The sequence below is a fragment of the Gordionus sp. m RMFG-2023 genome, chromosome 1 (genome assembly GCF_954871325.1).
Source record: "Gordionus sp. m RMFG-2023 chromosome 1, tfGorSpeb1-WG-v2, whole genome shotgun sequence".
Classification (NCBI taxonomy): Eukaryota; Metazoa; Nematomorpha; class Gordioida; order Chordodea; family Parachordodidae; genus Gordionus; species Gordionus sp. m RMFG-2023.
The window spans coordinates 47,515,897-47,542,029 of NC_088775.1; the positions used below are offsets into that span (position 1 = coordinate 47,515,897).

General features: G+C 26.9%; 1 protein-coding gene and 1 long non-coding RNA gene across 2 annotated transcripts in view; both read right to left on the reverse strand.

Annotated features, from left to right (window-relative positions):
• Positions 1–9,512: 9,512 nt before the first annotated feature.
• LOC135931286 (uncharacterized) lies at positions 9,513–13,364 on the reverse strand. Its single transcript, XR_010572999.1, has 3 exons — positions 13,280–13,364; positions 13,023–13,174; positions 9,513–9,599 (listed from the first exon to the last, which is right to left on the reverse strand). It is a non-coding gene; the product is annotated as an uncharacterized LOC135931286 (long non-coding RNA).
• Positions 13,365–14,967: 1,603 nt separating this feature from the next.
• LOC135926532 (uncharacterized) overlaps positions 14,968–26,133 on the reverse strand; it is a 45,051-nt gene continuing 33,885 nt past the window's right edge. Inside the window, exon 6 of the mRNA XM_065462446.1 lies at positions 14,968–15,133. Coding sequence (XP_065318518.1) covers positions 14,968–15,133 — 166 coding nt within the window. The remainder of the gene's footprint in view (positions 15,134–26,133) is intronic.

The following is a 26,133-nucleotide window of genomic DNA, read 5'->3' on the forward strand; positions in this document are numbered from 1 at the left end:
AACAATAACTTTATCAGCCAATTTCTGAGAAATATTCATTTGCATTATTAATTAATTTGGTTTGAAATGAATTAGTCTTTTTTACATATGATCATGATTAAAGTTTACTTTATATTGAAAGAAAACAAAACTTATCTTATCTAGCACGTTGGTCATAGACCTTCTTAAAATGAGCGAACGTTAATTTTATGAAGGCCCACCCTTCATAAAATTATGCCGATTTTTTTTCTCAAGGTTCCCAACAAACCTTGTACCCAGTTGTAATTTAACAAAAATGAATGGTACTTACTATTTCCGATTTTGAAATAGTGATATTTAATGAGTATTATAAAAGAAAATATAAATTTAGTAATCTTATCTATTTATGAATCTATAGAATAACCACATCAATTATATAGAATGAGTTAAGAATATTTGAATCCATAGAATTACCACATCAATAATATAGAATGAATTAAGAATATATAGTAGAGTAGTTTTCATTTCATCGTTAATTTTAATTCATTGACTAGAAGTAAAATGATTAAATAAAATTAAATAAAAAACAGTACGACTACTTATGGATAATACTAAATCAATTAAACAATTAGGGTCAGCTGAGTGGATTGATGATATTAAAATTGTTTAAAGGAAAGATTTAAATCTGTTACAAGTTTTATTTTTATTATAGAAATTTTTATCATAATTATTTCTATTACGAATATTTTCATCATTATAATTATTTTTATTATAATTATGATTTTTATTATTATTATTATTTACCTTATTATTATAATTGTTATTGTCTAAGACAATAAATTTTTATATTATTGAGAGGCTTAACATTAATCTATTTTATGAAATTTTATTTATTTTTTTTGTTTTTTCAGGCATGGTAGATATATTTTGATATGGCTCTTAATTATTTACACTTTTTTTAGGTTCCCTTATCCTCCCATATGTTAATTTTTTCTAAAAAATATTTAGACATTCATCTTTTTGTCTGATTGCCTGCCCTTATTTTTTTTCCCATCCAAAGGCAGACTTTAGATTGACTAGGAGGTTTCGCCACTTTGTATTATTATCTTTAAAAAATTTATTAGACTATATATAATCATTTATATTTATAAATATTATGCAATTCTTATATATAATAATTGAACATATTTCATTAATATAAAGTATAACAAAATATACATAAAACAAAAATTAACAATGGGCCCCTTTGCTGAGTTCCATATATTTAACAAAATCATGTAATCTTTTGTAAACCCGTTGAATAACCGATATCTCACTTTTAATTTGAGCGTTTAACGTATTCTCCACATAATACCATTCATTTATTATGTATTCATATCTATAAATTTCAAATTTCAAAAAATATTTCTATTGTATACATAATATTAAAGAATAGGAAATAAATTTATAATATTATTAGGTAGTCATACATTCTTAGCCAATGGAAAATTTTGAAGTTTTTGTAAAGATCATTTTAAAAACTAATTAAAATTACCCGTCTAAACCCCTTTCCTTCTATCCCTAAATTCAAATATAAGTGAAAAAATATCAAACCATATTATTTTAAAAAAATGGAACCCAAATAAAGGACTTCAAAGCCGCTTAAAAGCTCCCTTTAGGAAAACAAGGCGACGTTTATGGGTAAAAGATATAAATATTGCTTTGCAATTTTATATTATTATATAACCTCAAATTTTATCATAATAATAGTCTTTACGAAGTGCTTAATAAAATCTTATTCTGTCTGTTTTCTTACTACTACTCGATATATTATTTTATTTTACGATTTTAAATTTTCAAATGTAATAAAAGTTTATATAGGTTATTGAATTATTATTAAAAATAATGAGAAGTTTTTTCTTAATTTTTTTAAAAAATAAGTAGTATGGCATATTATACAGGTTATAACATTTCCTCCCAGATTAATTATATATGTGAACAAATTAATTCCCATTTTACTTTTTATTCAATAGAGTAGGCTGAGTTCCTATCACTAAATAATAGTTATCAGGCTCAAAAAGAGGACAATGGCATATAGATCTGGTCAATAATAATTTTGTGGAATTGACATTAGTTAAATTGTCCAAACCTATAATTTTTTGCATATTTTATATTAAAAGGATTAAATAAAAGTTTAAATTATATGAATAATTTTAACTACATGTATAAAAATTAAATAATTTTATGCTAGTGAATGAGGTTCCAGGTTATATTGCTTAAAATTATTTTACAACCGTTTTGCGGTTTTATAACAGTTCGGGACTAAAAAAATTATCAACCATCCTTGAAATCGGTTAAAAACATATATAATTAATTTAATTTCGAACAAACGTTTAATTCAGAATATTATCTAACTCGTGAGCATTATAATAAGATAAGATAGAACCTGTTTTAAGGGATTTTATTATTGAAACTGTAATTCTTTTATATGCTTCAAATATCTCGATTTCTATAACTTTTACTAGCCAAACTAAAATAAAATTTAAATGATAAATTAAATTCAATAAAATAAAATACCAAATCCAGCTAGACAAGATTTTTCCTTTAATTGATTTAATGTCAAAGTGTTTTGACTGCTTGGTAAGGAATCATAACACTGGGAACATTTTTCTTAAGTAAAGTAGATGTAATGTATTTAATTTATATAATAGATAGTGTAAAATTTACTAAAAAATAAAATAATATTACATTGTGACAAATTTATATAAATATAAAAACTATGAGTAAATTTTTTACTTTCAAAACAAATACATTTTTCCCCATCACAGTATGAGTTTAATAAGTTACTACCCTTTCTAGCGTGATAAAAAATTATACAAGAATCACTAAATTTTCCATATGAATTAATTTTGATAGTCGCTGGTTGAATTGAAGAAACTATATTTTTTCTTTGAATAAGGAACTGAATGTTCAAAGGTACACTATATTTAATCTAGAAAAATTAAATATTTTTTGAAAAATAGATTAGCTTTGTGGTAATATACAAAATAAATAATTTTATCCAAAATATATTTAAAATAAAGAAATATTAAGGTTTAATATCAGTCTGTCAACATATGTACTTAGTATATATATGCCTATTGAGATACGGAAATGGAAATTCTATAAGTTTTGAATCATTTGAAAAGTCTGATTTGACGGAAAATGTACCGCAGAATGTATAGAGTACCCATACATTCAGACAATTTTACCTTACAATTATACTTTTAATCTTTTTATATAATTATTTTGTATAAATTAAAAAATACTTAAAGTTCTTAGTGATATTTGTCTATAATACATAAGATATACTCTGCATATTAAGAAATACATTTCCGGTCGGATTATGTTTTTCAAATTTAAAAATTGTCTGAATTAAAAAATTAATCCCCATATACCACATATATTTTCCATTTAATTGTAATTATATCATAATTTACATATATCATAATATTACTTCTTTTTATATAAGACTAGATATAATATGAATTTATTATCCAACATCTTTGAAAACATAGCTGGCCAACCCGGCCTGAATTTGGAAAATCATGTCCTAGAACTATAAGAAATTATTACACTGGTATACTCAAAATGTCCATGTGAATTTTTTTTATTATCTATTTCTCTATTTTAAAAATTGTCTTAACACAACACAAAAAAATATTCTTTTATTAAGCTATCCTACCCTGCACTTAGTTTAAAAAAATTAATGATAAATCAGCATGAATTAGATTACAAATCCTCATGAAAATTTGTTGTACGAGGTAAAAATTATTTTTTAAAAAAGTTTCAAACTTCTAGTATAACATTTATGTGTTTAAGGTATAAACAATATGTTAGTTAGAATGTTTGATTGCCTTTTGTAATTCTGTTTGATGAAGGAAGGTACTAATAGAATAATTATTGATGCATATATTCAGGCTAGTTCTCGGCTTCCAATGATTGATATAAATATAGAATGTCAATAGCCCTTTAAATAAACGGGTGATACTGAAAACTATGCATATTAGGAATCGGAAAGGAATTTTTAATTAAGAAGAATGTATGGTGCGGAGATAAGGATTGTAAGAGGGGTGTTGTCCTTTTTAGGAATGATAAAATAAAAAAGTGTGAATGCTAATTATTCCTCCGATTGGTGAACCCATGTGAAACATATTCTCGAGAGTAGTGGATGAGAATGGAAAGTAGAGAGGCAGTTGGGGAATTGTAAAATATTGTTTAAGGAGTGGCCAATAAGTGGCTTGGTTAAAATGAAAAATTTAAACCAAACCATTTATTATTCGATTAAATGAATATGATTATTACTATTATTTATTTATTCTTGAGAATACTTATTAAGCAGAGTATATAAATAATTTTTCCCTGAATTATTTGCAGTTTACCTAGGTCAAGCGTTTAATCAAATAATGTCTTTCTAACCTTATAATTTTACCTCCCCTATTCTAGTTCTCCTAAAGGTTAGTTACAAAAAATTGATAGATTTTTAACCCTCTGAACATCAACTTAGAACTTTCAATGACCTCTATCAGATTTCTTGTTTTTTGCTGATCAAATTATATTTTTGATAAAAAAATCTGACCAATTTTCTTTTAAAACTAATATTCTATTATTTATGCTGTTTAAATATTAATTTTATACTGGTAAAATTGAAAAGAAGTAATTAAGTGATCAAAATGTACTGAAAATTTTATAAAAATTGGTGGGTTTAATTATTTCGCCATTATTTTTTACTTGGTTGAAAGTCTTTAAATGGGCTTGTAAAAAAATAATATATGTAATCAAATTAAAACTAAAGATAGAAAATATTGAGAATTTAGATATAATAAATGAAATCGTGCTGTTATTTTTTTAATGTTTTTTATAGAATAGAAAAAAAAAGAATTAATTTGAGAGATTGATCCTTTTTTCAGATATGAAATTGAGAATTAATATCTTAAGGTGGCTGAGGACCCATAGGAATTTGCCAATGGGGACGAGAGCCCTATAATCCCATTTTGCATATAATCGATTAGTTATTCTCATAGAGTGGCTATGTTAATTTCAACACAATTTTCATTTAGAAGAAGGGTATTTATAGAAACATAATTTAATAATAAGCGTGTAAAACATACTTCTTTAATAACAAAATATATTGCATTATCGGTCACATATATGTTTTGGATAGCCGTATCTTTTTTTATAAAATTGTGGGCTAATGAAACTGTTTGATTGGGAAAGGGTAGAGTGTTGGAAATGGGAGTCATGCCAGTAAACAAGGCCACTTCGACTATGACTTGCCCGGATGGAAAAAATCGTCTTAAATATCTATTTTTGCAAATGTGAACTAAGTTAGTTGTGTAAATTTTTATTTAAAAATAATTATATTACATCAAAAGTTTAAATGATATGATTATAATTTATAAATTACAAATTCAGGTGATTATTAAAAGAAATGCCTTATTTTTTAAGCTTCACACAAAGAAAAACATTAACTACCAGTGCAGTATTTTTTTATTTAATGTAGAGATTGGATAGAAATCTAACATGTTAACAAAACTTTTTATATGACATTTTGCTTCAGCTTCTTCAAAAAAAAACTTAGAAATATTTAACTTTATAGTGATGTTGAGTCCAATTCGCAATCTACTGATATGAGATCTTACTTCTTTGTTGTGAAAACTGAGCTGGAATGGATATCGATTATCTTGATTAAGACAGATAAAAATATTAAGCAAACATGGTTAATTTAAAAGTTATAAGGGTAGGGGGGACCGTGGTTATGCGGCAGATGGGGTAAAAAGACTATAACCTTTTCATCTCCATGGATAATTGTTTCAAATTTAGTCATATTATTTTTATACATATAGTTTACCTCTACCATATGTTTATTTAATAATGGGCGCTCTAAATTCTAAAGATATTGGCAAAAATAATTTTTTCCTCTTTTTTACCAATCTTTTTATTTGGTATTACTTGTTTTAAGACGAAAGTACTCTTTTGAGTTTTATGAAATTTAAAGGATATATTGCTACTGAATAAACTTGGTCCTGGATTTTTAGCTTACCTAGATAATTGCTAGTTATTCTAACTAACTGCCTCTAGTACGCCAAGGGGATAAACTGGCAAATTTGTGAAGCAATAAATTTCCAGGGCAACAACCCTACAAAATATTTTAAGCGAGTTTTCTGCCTGTATAATCTACCCACTATATGATATTCTTACCATATCGTTCTAGAAAAAACCATTTTGGATGACATTATTCCTAGTTATATCCAAAATAATGTTGATGTAAGTCTAGGAACAGCTGATGAATCTTTAAACAACTCATTGTCAAAGCAATGATAGCAGGCGCTTTTTTCTATGGGGGAAGGGGGTATGATGCAATATTGTCATTGAAATATACTAAGAGTAAATGGGGGAGGGGAGGAAACTAGGAGGGGAGGTATAGTGTTTCTAAACTAATTTTGATCTTTGCTAAGAAATATCTAGTTGGTAGTCTTTCAGGATGTAATATTGTCATTCAAGAAAAAATGCTAAGATTTTATATAATGCAGTACTTGTCCTGATTAGGAATACCCTATTGATGCCAGCAGGAATTATCTATTTTATGTCCATCTTTATTGTGAAGACTAATTAATTTTTAATATTCTAATTTGTTTTAATTGTGTATTAATTATAACAATAAAATATATAAAAAATAGTGTTTTGTGGGTCAAATTTGATATTTGTCATCTTTCGCCGAAGGGCTTAACTACCTAAGGTCGTTGTTAAATAAAAAAAGTATAATTTACTTAATCCTAAATGTCCACAGCATAAAAGGAAGAAAATCCCCGTTTTATAAATTTATCTAATGATGCAATTAGTTTAATTTTATAAAATAAAGATATTTATCTCAAAAGGGCAAAATATCTGCACTTCAGTAATTATTTCCATTTAGCACAGAATATAAAATATTGACAAAAATAATTTTTTATACAAGATTGCATAAATTGGTTAAAAAAAAGAAGATTTAAATTTAAAAAAAACTATTAAGGGAAATCTCATTTGTATCAATTGTCATATCAAATTGGCATGTTTCATCATTGAGACTTGGGTAAAAGTAGGTTTTCAAATGATTATCCAACGATGGAGCATTTTCAGATTGGGGGCTCAATTTTTTTATATGAAAATGTGTCTTTGAAGAAGTATAAAAATAAATGTAAATATAAATTATAAATTAACCATTCAGATATATTAGTTATATATTATCAATCATTTTAGCATAGAACAAAATCGAAAGAGTTGCTGGTCAATGAATTTAAAGACTGCTGTAAACAAATCTTTTGTTCAGTGGCGTAGCCAAGGCTTAATCTATGAGGGGGGTTTAATTTTTTTGGGGGGGGCTTCGCCCCCAAACCGCATTTTAAAAATTTGCCCATATTTTGTGTTTTATTAGTGTCTAACCACTATAGTAGCCAGCATAAATGAAAAAAATATTAGTAACAAAATTTTTTCTGAAAATTTTATCAATGTTTAGTCAATTGTAAATTAATTCAATCCATTCGGTGTAGAAAGAAGAATAGAATCGCCCCCCAAACCTCCCTTTTTTTATGATCACTCAAAATATCTAATTCTATGTTAAAAATAATTATTTTAAATAAATTTGCATATAACAAATTTTTCAGAGAATTTCATTATAGATTTTATTTATTATTTATACAATAAAATAAATTTCAAAATGTATAAATTTTATACAGATTATATTAAAAATTTATTCTAAATAACTATATTTAAAAAAAATAGAATTACAATAAAATAGTAATTCTGTGCGGTATTTAAAAAAATCTAATTTAAAAATTAAAATATAATTAATACAAAGAATATTAATAAAACATAAATAATTCTTATAAGAGATCCGCAAAAGTAGGAAAATCGGGTTCGGGCTTGGTCGGGCCTAATATTTTTAAAAAAATTCGGTCCGGGTATGTTAAATTTTTTATGTAAAATAAAAATATTTGATTTTATTTATAAAATCTAGACGCCATATAACATATATCTTTTATTTTGAGTAATTATAAAGTAATTATAAAAATGAATTTCTATATTTAAATAAATTCGGGCCCGGCCGGCAAAACATTTAAAAAAAAATTCGGGTTCAGGCCGGTAAAACTTTTCGGGCAAGGCTGGGCTTGAAAAATTAGGCCCAATGCAGATCACTAATTCTTAGTGCAAATGCAATATTTTTATTAGAAATATTATAATATATAAATATTATGAGTTAGAATTCATTACAATTACGTTTTGAATATAAAAATTTTATGACTAAGATCATATTATAATAATATAGCAATTTTTTAATTTGAATTTATAAAGAGAGGTCTACTTTTCTCTGAGATTTGACTAATTCATCTATATCAAATTTTTATCTAGAATAATCTCCTTATAAATATTTAATATTGCGAATCCATTTAAACGGCTTTCACCGGTGCTATTTCTTAAATAGGTTTTTAACCTTTTCAAAGTTGAAAAAGACCTTTCATTAGTGAAGGTGCTAATCGGTAAGGTAGCTAAAATTAAAAGCAATATTTTGATATTAGGCAATGAATCTAAAGTCCAATTATACATGAAAAGGGCCTGCAAAGCATATTTTGGTCTCAAAGAGTACTTTATTCTGTCAAAATTTTTATACCAAAATTCAACATCACAAAGTTAGTTATATCATACGATTCTGATAATTCATCAGAATAAAACTCTGAGATTTTCTTAATATCCTCTCGCGTTTCAAGTGTAATTAGACTCAACCGGCAAAAGAAAATAAAAGCTGTTTAATAAAATTGTGACTAATAAATCTTTCCTTTAATTGAAATAAAAATGGATCAATAAGAGGAGTAAAAATTTTATTTTTTAAAAATCCGCAATCGTAGATTCATCTATTTAAGCGATTGGACTATCTAGAAACTACTCTAGGTTTAAATTTTTTAATCCCAAACATATTAGCGATCACCTTTACTTTCTCATTACATTTACCAAATTAAATAATTTTTCTTTTATTTAAAAATTATTAAAAGTTAATTAAAATTTTTAAAACTATCTAATTAGTTTAAAATATAAATATTATTATTAAATTTATAAATATCTAATTTAACTATGCAAGAAAAAATTTACAATTTTTTATTGTTATTTAATATTTTACATATAATTTTTAATATATATTTTTAAAGAATGTTATCATTTAAAATTGAAAATTCTTATTTGTTTTTTAAAATATTTTTCATTTTCATATCGTATATAATTTTATTTATAAATTGACATTTTTTAAATAAAATTATTCGCAATAAGAAAAATTTTTTTAAAAAAAATTATTTTTCGGAGGTTATGGGGGGGGGGAGGTTCAATCCCAACCCCCCCCCTTCTCTACGCCACTGCTTTTGTTAAGTATCATTAATATAGTGATATGTGGTTTTATTGAAAAAATTTTGACAATATCACTTAGATTCAATAAATTAAGAAACATCAAACAATATATGAATCTTTAATAAACAAATAATATTTATGCAACGATATACATTATTCTGTTCCCCAAACACACAAGGAATCTTCTTTTTGTAAAATTTGGAAGATATTTGATTGATGAAATAGGTTAAAGCCTGCAAACCAATTAACGTCTAAAATTTAATAATATTGTAAATTAGATTAAAAATAATTTATTCATTAAATATTATGTTAAATATAATCTATATTTAAAAAATGATTAGTAAAATTTGAAAATATATAAAGAACAGAAAAATTAGTTAGTTAACGGTCTGTTTTTTTTTCTATTTTAGCCTAAAATTGGCGGGTTGTCCTTTAGAAATATAAACAATGTTGGATGGGGGAGGGAATTTTATAAATATTTTGCTGACTTCTTATATTAGGAGGTATTTTTTTTAGGGAAATATTTGTTTCATAGTTTTAGGGCACTGTCTTGGTGCTCCAATATATAATACCCGATTAATTATTACTTATTTATCAATCAGTGTTTCCAGCCAATAAGCAGAAACTCATTATAGGCCAAATACAAACTATAATGGCACGCCTTAGATTGAGTCTTAAACATCAGATTTTATTGAGATATCTAGGTTTCTTTCTCTCTTTTAAAATATTTTGAATCTTATAATTCTACGATCTTTATAGATAATATTTATTCTATTTAATAGTTATAGAAGTAAAATGGTTAAAATCTCATTATATTTTGAATCGATAATATTTTTAAAATTTATATAAATCTGAATCCCTATATTAAAAAAATTCTAAGTAGGAAGCTAGCCAAATTTTTTAAATATTTATTCTATAGCTTAGACCAATATGAACCGTTTGGTAAACAGTAAATAAAAAAGGTTATTAGCAAAATAAGAAAATTTCCATAATTAGATCAAGATTCAAGGTAAAACGAAAAATATAGAAGTAATAAAGCAATTACAATTATAACAAAAAAAAATTAAATTGATATAGATAAATAAAATACTATAATCATAAAAAATCAATTCTTTGTCGTATTTTATATAAGATGCAAAAGGTAAAGGTACAAAAGCTAGAATGATGGAAGATTAACATTACTATGACACAATAACACAATATAATGGAAGATGGGCTAAATTTATTGAGTTAGCTTGAATATTGTATATGATCATGCGCCGCAAGCAAAGGCTTATGTAGGGTATATGAGAAAATATATCGAGAAAAACTTTATAAAAATAGAACCGTAATTAACCTGGGAAAGATTTAGTTTTAGAGCATAGTGTTGGCAAAAAATTCCCTAATATTTCTCCAAAAGAAGAAAACTTTAAAATATTCCTAAAATTAAATGGGGTAGGCCAACAAATATGCATTTCAATCATTACTTAAATTCAAATGCAAATTTTGAGGATAGAGAAACAAGCCCGATGGGGAAATGATTATATCCGAATTATAGTAAGAAATAAAAAAAAATTATATAAAGTATGGCATAAGGCAAAGTTTTATGAGAATATGGAAGCCTATCAAAGAAATACGAATGTGACATAGAAAAAGCAGAAATTTATAAAGGTATACACAATAGCTTATATTCAGAAGAAGGGGAATAAAATATTTTAAATCGCGCGAGGGTATGGAGACTTTATAACTTAGACAAGGTCGACAAAATATAAATATAGGAGGTACTCAAAAATGAAATGCATATCGCAGAGAGATGGAAATAAATGACTAAATGATGAGCACAAAATTACAGATGGTTTAAAATTTCCAACCCCTCAAATAGTTGAAAGTGTTTTAAAACCAAAGTGATTGATGCTCTCAAGATTGAAGGATAAAAAAAGCAGGCGCGTAGCCAGAAATTTTCTACGGGTGGGGGGATAATCTTTTAAATTTTTTGGATCTAAAAATTTATTAGAACTAATCATATAAAATTTATTAAAACTAATCATCATATAAAATTTATAGAACCAATCATATTTGAAGATATGATAATTTCGAACACAAATAATAAAATATTGGAAAATTATATTAAGAGCAAATATAATACGGTTAAAAAATATTATAGCTATAAACCGGTATGTAAATCACAATGCCAAATTTTTAATAATTGTCTTATGTTGGGGATTAGATCTCTATGAGTAAACCTAGTCTATTCAATCAATTTTAAGATGTCTTAATTTAATATAGGTTTTTATGCTTTGTAATGAAGAAACCTCTCATTTGTGCTTGTATTATTTGTATTGTCTAATATAAAATAATTTTAATAATTTGGAAATCTTATAAAATATATTTTAAAGTATGCGATGCTTCCACTGTCTTGGAAGATAATCTACAAAAATGAATCTTTTATTCATACTATTTAAGTTCTGAAATTAATTTGCCTTCAGATACATTTATATCCTATGAATAAAATTTAGCTAAATATTTAATTTTTCAATATCAAGATGTATTTGTAAATTGGATAGAGCCATTTAATAAATTACATATGTTCATTAATTTGAGTCAAAATTCCAAGGTGGATTAAAAATGGTCATTTTATAATAATCCCCAATTGAGTCCACGTTAATTTTGGAACGATTTGTTAGTCGTTGAAAGTCGAGGCTTATATCTCTAAATCATATAATTTCGGGTTCACCTCAACAATCTCATAAATCTCGAGAAATTCCAGGTTGATATTATCTTTTGGCTTTCTAAGTTGTAATATAATAATACTCGTAACTTCAGCCAAATTCATTTTTTTTGAAAAATATTGCATAAATTGTTGTGTAATAAATAATTTATTAATATATTCCAATGAAAAAAATGGCAGCCATATTAAATCTAATAATGCATCGCTCAGATAAAATATCTGTTTTAGGTGATTCTGATATTTCTTCAAGGGCATACAAAGTATGCTCTTCTAGATCCAACAAATAATGTAGCGTGATGTCGAAGGCTCCATTTTGTCGCGCAGGCTTTTTACAGTTTCTTTTTTCCTATGGCACAAGATATTTTAAAATTAATTATATTCAACAAATTCTGTCTTTTTGGATATCTGAGCTTTTTATGTATTCTAGAAATTTTCCAATCATAGTTGTTAGTAGAGATAAATTAATAGTTTTTTTTTGGTTGATAAAATTTTCTTATATTTATCAGTCTTTAAGGTTTAAAAAATGTAAGAAAATAACTTTAAATTTTCGTAAAATAAAATATTAATATACAAAAAAATAAATATTTAAATTAATTTTAACTTTTGGCTAATATTTAGAATAGAATATAATTTTTATATTTTTCCAAAAATTCTTGCTACGGGGGGGGGGGTTAACCCAACCCTACAAAAATAAAAGGACATTCAAGAATCCAAAAATTATAGGGGGGTTCTTAGTATTTTTAAATTTAAATAAATAACTGGCTATATGAAATGAATATTGAGAATATGTAATGCTAAGCTGAACTAATACAGATATTATTTATTTAAAATTTAAATATATTGCTAGATATGACTATTGTAATGATTTAAAATGTTTAAAAAAAAATTCTTATACAAAATATATTGTATTTTTTTTTTATTTTATAAAATGTAATTTAATTTTAAAGAAGCTAGGTTTAATAATTACATCAAAATGAAGTATGAATTTCTGTTGATTAAGTATGCGATTTAGCGAATGAAAAATATTTTTGGCCTTTTCAAATCTTCCCAGCCTACTCATGATCATCAAACTATAACCCAAAGTGTCTATATCATTAAAACTGGCTATAGGCGTCTTATCTATAACGATTATTTTTACAAGGCAAAATATAATTTAAAACCAATTTTTAGAAGACGAATGTTGAGGTTTTATAACAATTATAAAAATTAATAAAGAAATTACACCTAGATCCTGTGACAGCATATTTAATAACATCCCTATATCTAGTTCCGCCTTGTTGTTATTCGTGTATAGAACTCTTGCATAGAGTGATATAGCTAAGATATCAGTATTATTTGATTTGCTTTGGGATAAGAAGGCATAGGCTTTATCTTTGGACCTTTTGAACCTTAAGCTCTAAATAAGCGCATGTGTTAATATTTTTATTTTCTATTACAATGCTATGAAAATATAATGAATCATAAGAGAAATATATTAAATGGAAGCTTATATTTGTTCATCCAATAAGTGATAGAACACTAAAACTAATTAACTTCCCAATTTTTAAATATAATAACACATATATTCGATTCGAATATGAGTTATTAAAAAATTTATTCGTCGAATAAAAAACTTTTCATTATTTGACGAAATATTTCAAAATTATTCGTATTATTTGAAAGTTTCATTATTCGAAATTGTAGGTATATATTCGAATTTATTCGTAAACCGAGATGCGTCAATACTTCTAATTTTTTGCCGATGCTATGAGCCCAATGTCCTAAATGGAAAAAATTTATTAATGAATTTATTAATTTTGAAGAAAAAAATAACAAGCTATTTTTAATGTAAAAATAAAATAAAAATAAAATAGTGTTCTAAATCATTTTCGTCATTTATACAGAAATTTTTTTTTTTAAAAAAATGATATTGACACTATTTTATTTTTACATTAAAAATAGCTTATCTTATTTTTTTCTTCCAAATTAATAAATTTACTTATTTATATTTTTTCTAATTAGGACACAATTTTAATAACAAAATAAAAAATACAATTCATCTAGCACTTCCCTCTTTTTCAGACTGATATGTTTAAATATATTTTTATTACCTATTTTTCTTTTGTTTTCTATCTTTTAATTTTATTATTTTTTTGAATAGATCTTAGATAAAAGAAAAAATATCAAATGATATATTATATTAAATTAACTAGGTTTATGTTGGCTCAATTTAGAATATTTCATATTCTTTATTTAAGTTTATAGAATATGATGTATGTAGATAATAGAGTTTTAACTAGTCACAATACAAATCACAATCACAGGAAATTGTTAATTTGAGAAATAAAAATTACGTAAATGAATAAGTGAAATGTGTTATGAAAAATGGCATGTGATTCTGATTGAGATTCAGATAAAACAATATCATTACTGAGGATATTTCTAATATTTAGTTTTCGGACCTCGTGTCGGCCTCTTACATCCCAAACTGAGCCCTAGAAAAATACTTCTAATGTAGGAGCCGATCTGAGCAGCCTATGTAAGGTTTCAGATCCCGTTAAAACGTTAAATTAATAATATTCAGAAAATAAATTTCAAATTCATACTTTTTATTTTATTTCATCATTGGCGTATTTTTTTAAAAAAATTCTTTTATTTTTTGAAAATTCTTCTAAATTTTCTTTTTTTCAAAATTAATTTAACATGTATAAATATTTGCAGTAGCACAGGTATTACCTCCCCCCCCCCCCATTCGCCCTCCCCCTTCCAAAAATTGTTGTTTTCTTATGCCTCTGTAAGATCAGAAAAATACAAATTGAAATTGAATATTAATATTCTAAATTAAAAATATATAAATTATAGGCATATATACATATATAAATAAAGGAATTGAAATTTAGTTAATAATAAATAAAATCTAGACACCCTCTAGACTAGTAATTTCTAAACTTTACTTTATAATGACATTTCGGACACTCTTCTAATGTTTTTAAGATAAATGAGGTTGTCCACACTTTATTGTCAATACTGTTTATGTGATCGTGTAATTGATAGGTGTTATCGAAGTAGGAGCCATCTTGGTCTTGCTGTTCGATTATCCTATTGAAATGGAATTTGTAGGATTTATATATATAATTACAATTTAATATTGGTAATAACATTACGAAATTATCATACACATCTATCAAAATATATATAAAAGCTAAAAAATATGTTATCAAAATTAAAGGAGAGCATTTAAAATTCAAATAAGTAAGGTAGACGGCTCAAATTAATAAGTAATTTATGGTAATCATAGTTACTTGGGTAACACTAAAGTCCTCTAGACCCACCCAACAACACTACCCTCCCCTCTCCCTCCATAAATGAAAAATAAAACAATTTGATAATAAAATGGATACTGAGTGTTAGTGTTGTTAATCGACTAAATTTAGTCGACTAACAGACGACTAACTAATAGTTCTAGTCGAAAAATTCGACTAAAAACTTTAGCAACTAAATTAGTCTATTAGTCGACTAATTTGGTCGACTAATTTAGTCAACTAAAACGACTAATTAGTCGACTAAAAGGACTAATTAGTCGACTAAAAGGACTAATTAGTCGACTAAAAGGACTAATTAGTCGATTAAAAGGACTAATTAGTCGACTAAAAGGACTAATTTAGTCGACTAAAACGAAACGACTAATATAGTCGACTAAAGCAACTAATTTAGTCGACTAAAGCAACTAATTTAGTCGACTAAAACGACTAATTTAGTCAACTAAAACGACTAATTTAGTCGACTAAAAGAACTAATTAGGTCGACTAAAAGAACTAATTAAGTCGACTAAATAAGTCATAATCGTTATTTTTGAACTTTTTTTAAATTTTTTAGCTAAAAATATATCTTGTAAAGATGTAAAAATAAAATTTTAGTGAAGATGTACCATCATAGAAAAATATTAATTATCAAAATCGTTATTTTTGAAAAGTAAATAGGTAAAAATATATATATTGTAAAGATGTTAAAATAAAATTTCAGTGAAGATGTACCATATAAAAGTGACAATTGTCATAATCGTTATTTGTGAACTATTTTGAATTTTTTAAAACGAGAGTAACACCCTGTTAGTTAGAGAACAGTACGGGCTGTCCGTAGCCCAACCCGACTAGACAAAAAAATATTTTTGGTTCAGGCTCGGGTCAAGCTGTAAAGGTGTTCGACCCGAAACCCGACTTACCCATAAAATAAATATTAATATAAATATTCTAAATAACCATTATAATTCATAATCTCAATTATAAAACCATATAATTTTTATTTATCACATTTTATCCTTAAAATGTCAATCATAATAACATGTCATTTTTAATTATTATTATATAATTTACATAACAACCATATTGTTATAAATGAGATTTATATTATATATTATCAATGTTATAAATGTCATATATATATATTATCAATGATATAAATGTCATAGATACAATTCAATCATATTAATATATTTCATGAAGTGATTGCCAGTTAAATAAACTTAATTAGTATATTGGCGACGTTGTCGATGATTTATTATGAATAAAGAAGACAAAAATAAAGTAATTATGAATAAAAAAGAAAAAAATGATAACATTATGATCAAATTCGATAATTTCGATAATCAAAACAACTTTGCTGATTACATTGAATATATTGATGATATGTTGGAGATAAGAGGTATATTAATAAATAATGAAACCAAAAAAAAATATTATTTGCGTATATGGGTATTAGTAATTTAGCTGAAATGAGGTCCTTTGTTTATCCAAAAATATTGAAAGATCTTAATTATGAAGAGATTATTGAAGTTGGTAAGAAAGTTTTTAAGCCTATTTCAACATTATTTAGCTCGAGAATTAAATTTATTCGGATAGAAAGAGGGGTTGGTGAATCAGTTGCGGAGTTTGCAGCTCGACTTAAAAAATTGGCTCAAGAATGTAAATTTGAATCTGACCTAGATGGGAGATTGAGGGATCAGATGGTGGCTGGAATCAAAATGAGTGCATTGGAGAAAGATATTCGCACTAGATTTCCAGATGGAATAAATGACTTAGGAGAAATGGTGAGTTTTCAACAGGTTTTAAATATGGCTTTGGCAATGGAAAGGGCTGAGGATGAAGTGACAAATATGATGGTAAAAAAAGTCAATAAACCTAAGGAGCAGATAGAGAATAATCAAGAAAATTTTTCAAATCAAAAGTACTCATATAATAATAATAACAAAGAAAAGGGTAATTTTAGTTATTACAATAATAATAATTTTAAGTTTAGAGATAACAATAAATTTAACAATAATGATATGTATAAGTTTAATAAATGCTCAAAATGTGGAAGAACTCATCCCCCTTTTCAATGTTTTGCATCAAGGGTGAAATGTTATAATTGCCAAAAGGTAGGGCATTATGCTAAATATTGTAAGGGACAGAAGTTACATGCTATGCATATAGATGACAATGATTCATCAGATTCAATTAATAATATATCCCAAATTGGTAGAAATAGTGCAAAGATATTTGTTTGGATTAATGGAGTACCTATAGAATTTGACTATGATACGGGGGCACAGGTATCGGTGATTGGGAAACAATATTGGGATGAAATTGGCCGAACCAAACTTGGACCAACCAAACCTTTATCAGTATATGGTAACCAACCGCTAGATGTGCTGGGTGAAACTATGGTGAGGGTTCTTCTTGGAAAGATAAGCAGATCACTACCGATTGTGGTGACTGGTTCAAATGACATTCCATTATTTGGACTACCATGGATACTGGCATTTAAAATGTTTATTCCACGACAAGTGACTATACGTAGTATCACAAATAAAGAGGTTATGACAACCAATAAACAAATTGCTGGCATGACAACAGAATTTATTAGTGTTTTTGATGACAAGCCTGGACGGGTGAATGTTATAGAAGTTAGCACACATTTGAGTGAGGCAGCAAGGCCGAAATCATGGCCAGCTCGTAGAGTACCTTTTCCATTACGAAAACCAATTGAAATGGAACTCGATAGTTTGGTTAAATCAGGAATATTGAAGGCGATTGATCCAACACAAAAACGATTGACATGGGCCACTCCAACGGTAAACGTACGAAAAACAAATGGAGAAATCAGGATTTGTGCGGATTTTAAGTGACATTAAACCCATACATTTTGTACGATTATCATATTATACCAACGGTGGATGATCTTTTAACCAAATTAAAAGATGGATTGAAATTTACGGTAATAGATTTGAAAGATGCATATTTACAATTACCAATAAAAGAAAGTTCAAAAGAATACTTAACCATATCGACCCACATTGGTTATTTCCAATATCAATGTATGCCTCTTTCTAGTGCGCTGACCATATTTCAAAGATATATGGACAATTTATTACAAGACTGCCAAATGACTGGAGTATATCTTGACGATATTATCATAACGGGGAAAAATGATGTAGAACATTTGAATAACGTAAAAAAAGTACTAATGAAACTAAAACAGGTGGGTATGAAGGCAAAATGGGCCAAAATACGTTTTTTAAATGAATCAGTTTCTTTTTTGGGTTTCGTAATAGACAAATATGGAATACATCCAGCGAAAGAAAAAATGGATGCTATTCGAAGGATACCAACTCCTAATAATATACACCAATTACGATCTTTTTTAGGACTTGTGAATTATCACGAGAGATTTTTGCCACATCTACATAGAATTGCCGCTCCTCTGCATAAATTAACAAGCATTAAATCTTGCTGGGGTTGGTCGGACAAGGAACAAGAGGTATTTGATAAAATAAAACAGCTTTTGTCAACAAATAAAACGCTAATTCCATATTCGCCAAACTTGCCAATTATATTGGAATGTGACGCTTCCAACACTGGTTTTGGAGCTGTGTTATGTCATTTAGTGAAAAAAGACATTAGCAGACCAATCGCATTTGCCTCGAGAACACTTCTAGAGTCAGAGAGAAATTATGCACCAATAGAAAAAGAGGCACGAGCACTTTTGTTTGGTATGGAAAAATTTCATACATTCATTTTTGGTCGAAAATTTTTATTACGAACAGATCACAAACCTTTGGAAAAATTATTTGGTGATAAACGGGAACTACCAAAAATATCCAATAGTCGATTAACGCGCTGGGCTTGGAAAATGTCCGCATATGATTTTGATATTGAATATGTTCCTGGAAAAGATAATAAAGTAGCTGATACATTATCTAGACTGCCAATAGATGGCATAAAATCAAATAATGATCAAAAAAACGCGTTAAAAATTAGAGCTATAAATTTGCACGATATAAATATTAGTTAAGTTGAACTCCAAAAGGAAACAAGGAATGATAGCTTGTTTAAAAAAGTAGTTAAAAACATTGAGCATGGATGGGTGGAATTTGATGCGAAAAAAAATACAGAGTTAGTTTGTTTTTATAATCGTAGAGAGGAATTGTCAGTAGATCATGATGTTATTGAATGGAATGGGAAGTTGGTAATTCCAACCATTTTGAGGAAATCAATTTTAACGATTATACACAGAGGGCATCCAGGAATAAATGCTATGAAATCAATTTTTAGAATGTATTGCTGGTGGCCGAATTGCGATAAAGATATTGAACAATATGTTCGTCAATGTATGCCTTGTCAAAGTAATCGGTCGAATATTATGGAGGTTCCTTTTTGATTATTTACAAAAGAAGAAATATTATGTGAATAAAAATGTGAATTTATTAGCAACCATTAGGGATGATGATTTTAGAGCTTGGACTTCCGAAGATAAAATTTTGCTATTAATGAATTGCGGAACTTTCATTAATGAACAGTCATCAATATATAGCTTATATTACAAGAATTTTATATATCCACCTATCTTTTATGACAAAATTACTTGTGATTTTATTTCTTTTGATCACGTATTAGAACATAATATAATTTATGACAAATTAAAACACATTGACATGCTAAAGTTAATCAATATATTTCAAAATGAGACTAATATGTATTTGAGATTAGGTTATAATCTGCAAAAATGTTCTATGTCATTATGTGATAAATCATTACTAATAATAGCAAATACTTCACTTAAAGAAGGAAATATAACTAGTGCTGTGGCCAAATATATATTTGAAATGACTGGCATCTTGGGTAATCAATGGTCTTTAATCAGTGCAGCCTTAAGAAGACCTGCACTTCTTGTTAAAAACTTTTACAAAAATTCTTTGCAATTTTTACCCTATGATACACTCTCTCAATCTATTACTTTGCTGAACAAGAGTGATATGTTGGCAGGAAGGGAACATCCTGAAGCACAATTAGGAACAGGGTTGTCAGCAATAGCTGGTATGTCTTCTAATAAACTTTCGTTATCAACTCAAACATCACAATTGTCAGATCCAGAAATTATCTGTACAACATCTAATAGTAATGAAAGATCCTCAATAGAAGAAGCTGAAAACACTACCTTAAAAACTATTAAGAAGAATAGTAAGAAAGGAACCGCAAAGCTTCAAAACATATTTAAATATCAAACATCTATTGAAAGTACAATCGAGAAAGTTTCTAATCCTAGCTCCCAATCCTTTGAAACATGCAGCGGCCATAATTCTATAAAATTGACCCCCAAAAGCGAATATCGCGACGATGTCATACCCATTAAAATAATCCGGCAAGATGCTGATAATTATTGGGGGCGGGCGACTGAAAAACGAATGCTATACTGTATAGAATCCTATTTCACGAATTGCATGTCTTTAAATGTTCACGAACTGTCACAGAAGATAGGCATAGATCAGTTGGATTCTCTCCTTAAAAATCTCACTCTCCCTTGGGTCGAAGTTATGCGTTATTTAAATAGTAAAGAGGGAAGCTATCAGGAGTTACTTACAAAAAACTCTATCGAACTCGAACATTATTGGGTTAATGTCTTAAGGGAGAAATATATAAGCAAATTGCAGCAAAACAACACAAACACCGATAGCATTCCACATTCCACAACTTCGAAGGTACAGATCCCAAGTATTGATATATTAAAGGACAAAAACAGCCACGGAACTCCTACGTCAAAAAGGATTCAAATTGAAATAAGTGATATCCAGTGTGACAACCTTGAAAGCTGCGATAAAACTTTGAAAATGACTCAAGCCAAAAAGGATCCCAGTAAAAGTAATCAACGTACTAGACCCTCCCTATTTAAATATGCTGCAATTAAATTTCGCTTAATTAACATTTTACAAAGTGTTGGTAAGGAACGATCAATAAAATACGATTCCAAGATAGATTGGCCTAAAACCTACGCTCCATATATCTTAGCAAGCTAAGGGAGTTATCTGCCAATATAGATTATGATGCACAATGTCTTCTTCAATTATCCTCTTCGACTCATTTACATTTTAGCACCCCTTTTAGACGTCGTAAAAAAGTGGAAAATCAATCTAGATCTCATATTTAAGTATTGGAAACCCCCAAACCAATTATTCCGATCATCACGTTGGAAGATCATAAGAATTGAATATCAGAATTATTTACGATTTTTTACTCGACTTTATTTTTATTAGTAAATCCATAAGTGAATGATAATTTTATATTCTGATATATGACTTTTACCAATTGAAAAAACTTTTGACTTTAAAAAAGAAGATATTATCATTTTTATCTTTCAAGCAAATAAAGAACAAAAAGTTATCTAATCTTTAAAAAAAAAATGGTAGAAAGCAAGGATAGAATAGTACGAAAGCATTCGGATCAACTTCGAAAAAGGGAGTTAGCTAAAGAAATGGAGAAGTCTGGGCCAGGGAAAGATAATGGAGAAAATATGGAGTCAGAGAGAGAAGAGGAAAATATAAAAAATAAAGAGTCGGATATAGTTGAGATTTTAGAAAATGTGGAAGATAACGGAAAACTAGAAACGCGGAAATCACAAAGAGCCAGGAAACCTACAAATCGGCTTATTGAGGAATTGTAAGATCATATGTGTGGGGATATGTTATAAATGAGATTTATATTATATATTATCAATGTTATAAATGTCATATATATATATTATCAATGATATAAATGTCATAGATACAAATCAATCATATTAATATATTTCATGAAGTGATTGCCAGTTAAATAAACTTAATTAGTATACATATACCAAACTATTTTATATGATTATATTTTAGTACATTGTATTGCATAGTTAACGATATTATTACATCTTTACTTTCATCATATTCTATCAAGTTAAATAAAATATATTTTACTAATATCTATTTAATTAATAGACTCTTATTTTCATATTAAAAAAATCATTTCAATGGATGCCAAAATTAAAAAAAATTGGTAAAAAGATCAAACAATGAATATAAGGGAAAATGCCAATGGCAAATCTGAGATCTGGAAAAAGTTTTCATTTATATATGAAAACAAAGAAAAACTTAATTATGTAAGTTGCAATTTTTGCAAATATATATATGTTTTTAATTCTATAATCATATTAATATTTATATATAAAATATATGATATTATTAAATTATTTTAGGCATAAATCAACTAAAAAGCATAAATGTGTATTTAAAATAGAGAGTAAATAGATTGAACTAACAATTGATAGCCTTTTTGGTACTGATCCCAAAAACTCAAAAGTTGTAAATTAAAAAAAAAAGATTGTGGAAATTATTAGAAATTTCACATTATCGGATATTGATTTCAGTAAAAGTAATTAAAAAAATTAATGTATTTTTTATATCAGGATACAGTAGGACATATTTATCTGAAATGCCATTCATTACAGACCTAAATATGATTAGAGCATTTGAAAATCATAAACGATTAAATTGTGCTTCTCATCTTTTAAATACAGTATTAAAGGAATATCTTTGATAATATAAATATTGAATCTCAAGGTTCAGAGATATATCAATGTTTTGTTGATTGTAAAAGTTTAGTTACTTTTATGAAACAGAGTGAGTATGTTAAATTAACTTTTTATTAAAATATAGTATTAAATTTTAGATTAGTTGAGACTCGATGGAATAGCAGACTAAAAATGATTAAATCGATTTTTAATCAATTCAATGAAGTATTGGAGATTCTCAGTTCTAGGTGTGCGTGGATTAGGCTCGAAAATATAGATTTTGAAATGGTGAGAGACCTTATTAAGTTTACACCTTTTAAAATTGCAAGTGACTCGCAAAGTTATATTGTGTTATCACAAAATATTGAGTTTTTTAGCTCAAAACTTAAACTAGCAGCTTAACCAGCTATAGCAAAGATGCCGGGAAATAATATTGGTTAAATTTTAAATAGATATATTTCAGTGTTGTTAAAATAGCGTGCTACTTTTTTTAGTAGTGGTAGCTTTAGCGGGCTACTTTTTTAGAAAATAGCAATAGCGGTAGCTCGCTATTTTCAATTTTACATAATAAATACATCTAAAAATTATTAATAAATATTTATTAAATCTCAAATTATAATCCTTTTATTTAATTTAATTTTGAAATTTAAATTTATATCTAAAAATATACATTATAAATCTAGTTATTAAAAATGTGTGAGATTGTTGAAAGCGAAATTCCTTTGGAAAATGAGAAAAATATAGATTATCCTTTCCCAAAATTTAAAAAATACTTAATCTTGAAGAAAAAATTACTACCTGATATCGGTTTCGATGCAAGATATGTCGAAAAATTTCATCCTCAAATCATACAAGCAGCTTTAATTTGAAAAAACATTTAAAGGTAATGTATTAAACAATTTTAATATTAATGTGTAGGCTAATCCTTAATTTTTAAAATAAATTTAAATCAAAGATCAATCATTTTTTTTATATATTCATAAATTTTATCTAAATTATTTAAAACATTATAAAATAGTTATTTAAATCATTTTAATGTGCTATCTCCTACATAATTTTTATTCTAAGTATTTCTGTTATAATTTTAGACTGTTCACACCTCAAATTATAAAGAGATTGAAAATATCTCAAAAGTTTTGGGGTAATGGAAGAAGATACATCCACTTCCAAATCAAATTTAATTCAAACAAAATTAAGCAATTTGGATTCCTCAACATTAGGTGTATCTCAAAAATTGGTTGACAAAATCATACTGAACTTTTTAATAGATACTGTTCAACCATTATCCTTGGTGGATAATGGTTCTTTTATAAAGATGATAAACACTTTTTCTCCACGTAATATTTTGCTAGCAGACATTGATAGCAAGAATTTTGGATAGATTTAAAGAAATGAAAGAATCTATTAGATGCCTCCTACATCTGTACAACAGCAGATTGCTGGACGCACAATAGAAGGTAAAAATGTTTATTTTTTTATTTATAATATGATATTCATATTTTTAGAGCTTATTTAGGAGTGACCTCACATTAGATTGATCCAAACATTGGCGTACGCAGCGGGGGGGGGAAATCCCCCCCCCCAAAGCCAAAATGCAGATGCCGGACATATTTTTCAAAAATATTATTTTTTATATTTATTCATATCTATTTCTTTTTAAATTTTTATATTGTGGGCAAGGGTATGATGGAGCACGTGCAATGAGTGGACAATTCAATGGGCTTCAGGCATTTATTAAAAAAAATGCCCAACAGCTATATATGTCCACTGCTGCCCATTCACTCAACTTAGCAATATCGGATTCATGTTCTTTACCATTGATATCAAATTGCTTAGGTTTTTAATTATTAAAATTAAATTTTTTATATTTATATCAGGTAAAATATCTAGTATCTATGAGATGTTTAGATACCCCAAGCGTCAAAATATTTTGAACAGAATTATATCTGAAACTCCTTGCCCAACAAGGAGAAAAAAATTGCAAAAAGCTTGTCCAACAAGATGGAGTCTTCGACATCAAGCAGTAACAGCTTTTATCGAGTTAGAAGAGCCGATTATTAACTTTCTTACAGAAATATCACAATGGTCTGAAAAAGATATTTCTTCAGAAGCAAGCAAGTTACTGGATTCAATACTTATACCAAATTTTTTTTCACATTAGAATGTATTTATAAATTATTTAATTATACAACTATTTTCTGTAATACTTTTCAAAAACCTGATATTGATTTGATTGAAATGATGAGAATAGCAGAAACAATTTTATTAGAACTCAAAGAAATTAGAGCTAATGCTGATGAGGAATTTCATATATATGTTAATGTTGAATCAAAAGCAGAGCTATACGAGTTCAATATTTGTCTCCCTCGACTTACAGTAAGGTAAACTTATCGTCCAAATATTAATATAGGGTCAATAGAAGAATATTATAAAATAAATGTCTTTATACCTCTTTTGGATACATTTATAACCCAAGCAAATGAAAGGTTTTTAATTTATCAAGAAACTCTTATCAATCTGCAGATATTACTTCCGCAAAAGCCCTCTGAACCTTTTTCAGATGGTGATAGAAAAAAAATAAAATATTTGAAAGATTTTTATCATGAAGACATTAATGTATCTCATGATGCTTTATTAACTGAATGCCAACTATGGTATAAAAGATTAACTATGGTTGATATAGTCTCAAAAAATGCTATGTATGCTTTGCATCATTTCAAACATCTTTTAGATTATTTTCCCAATATATTGAAATTATTATATATATTAGCAACTCTTCCCATTAGTACTGCAACTAATGAGAGAACATTCTCTTCTTTAAGAAGATTAAAAACGTACCTAAGAAGTACAACTTCTGAAAGTAGGTTGAATGGTCTGGCCCTTTTGAATATTCATAGGCATTTGACGCCAAACACAGATGAGATAATTAAAAATTAGCTCACTCCCAACGAAGATTGGATTTTATATTATAAAAATATAATGTTTCTATAATATTTTTTGTGCTATCATTTTTTAATGTCTTATATATTTTTCTTTTGCATAAAAAATATAATTATTCATATTTCCAACATTTAGATTTTTTATACTTTATATATAAATTTAAAAGGCTCAAAAAAATTTAAATTTCTATTATGGATTATTTATTTTATAGTCATCATATCCTGGTTATATCCACTTAATATTTTATAATTCAGATTTATTTAAAGTATTTATATGCCGCTGGTTATATCCGTTTAATATTTTTTAAA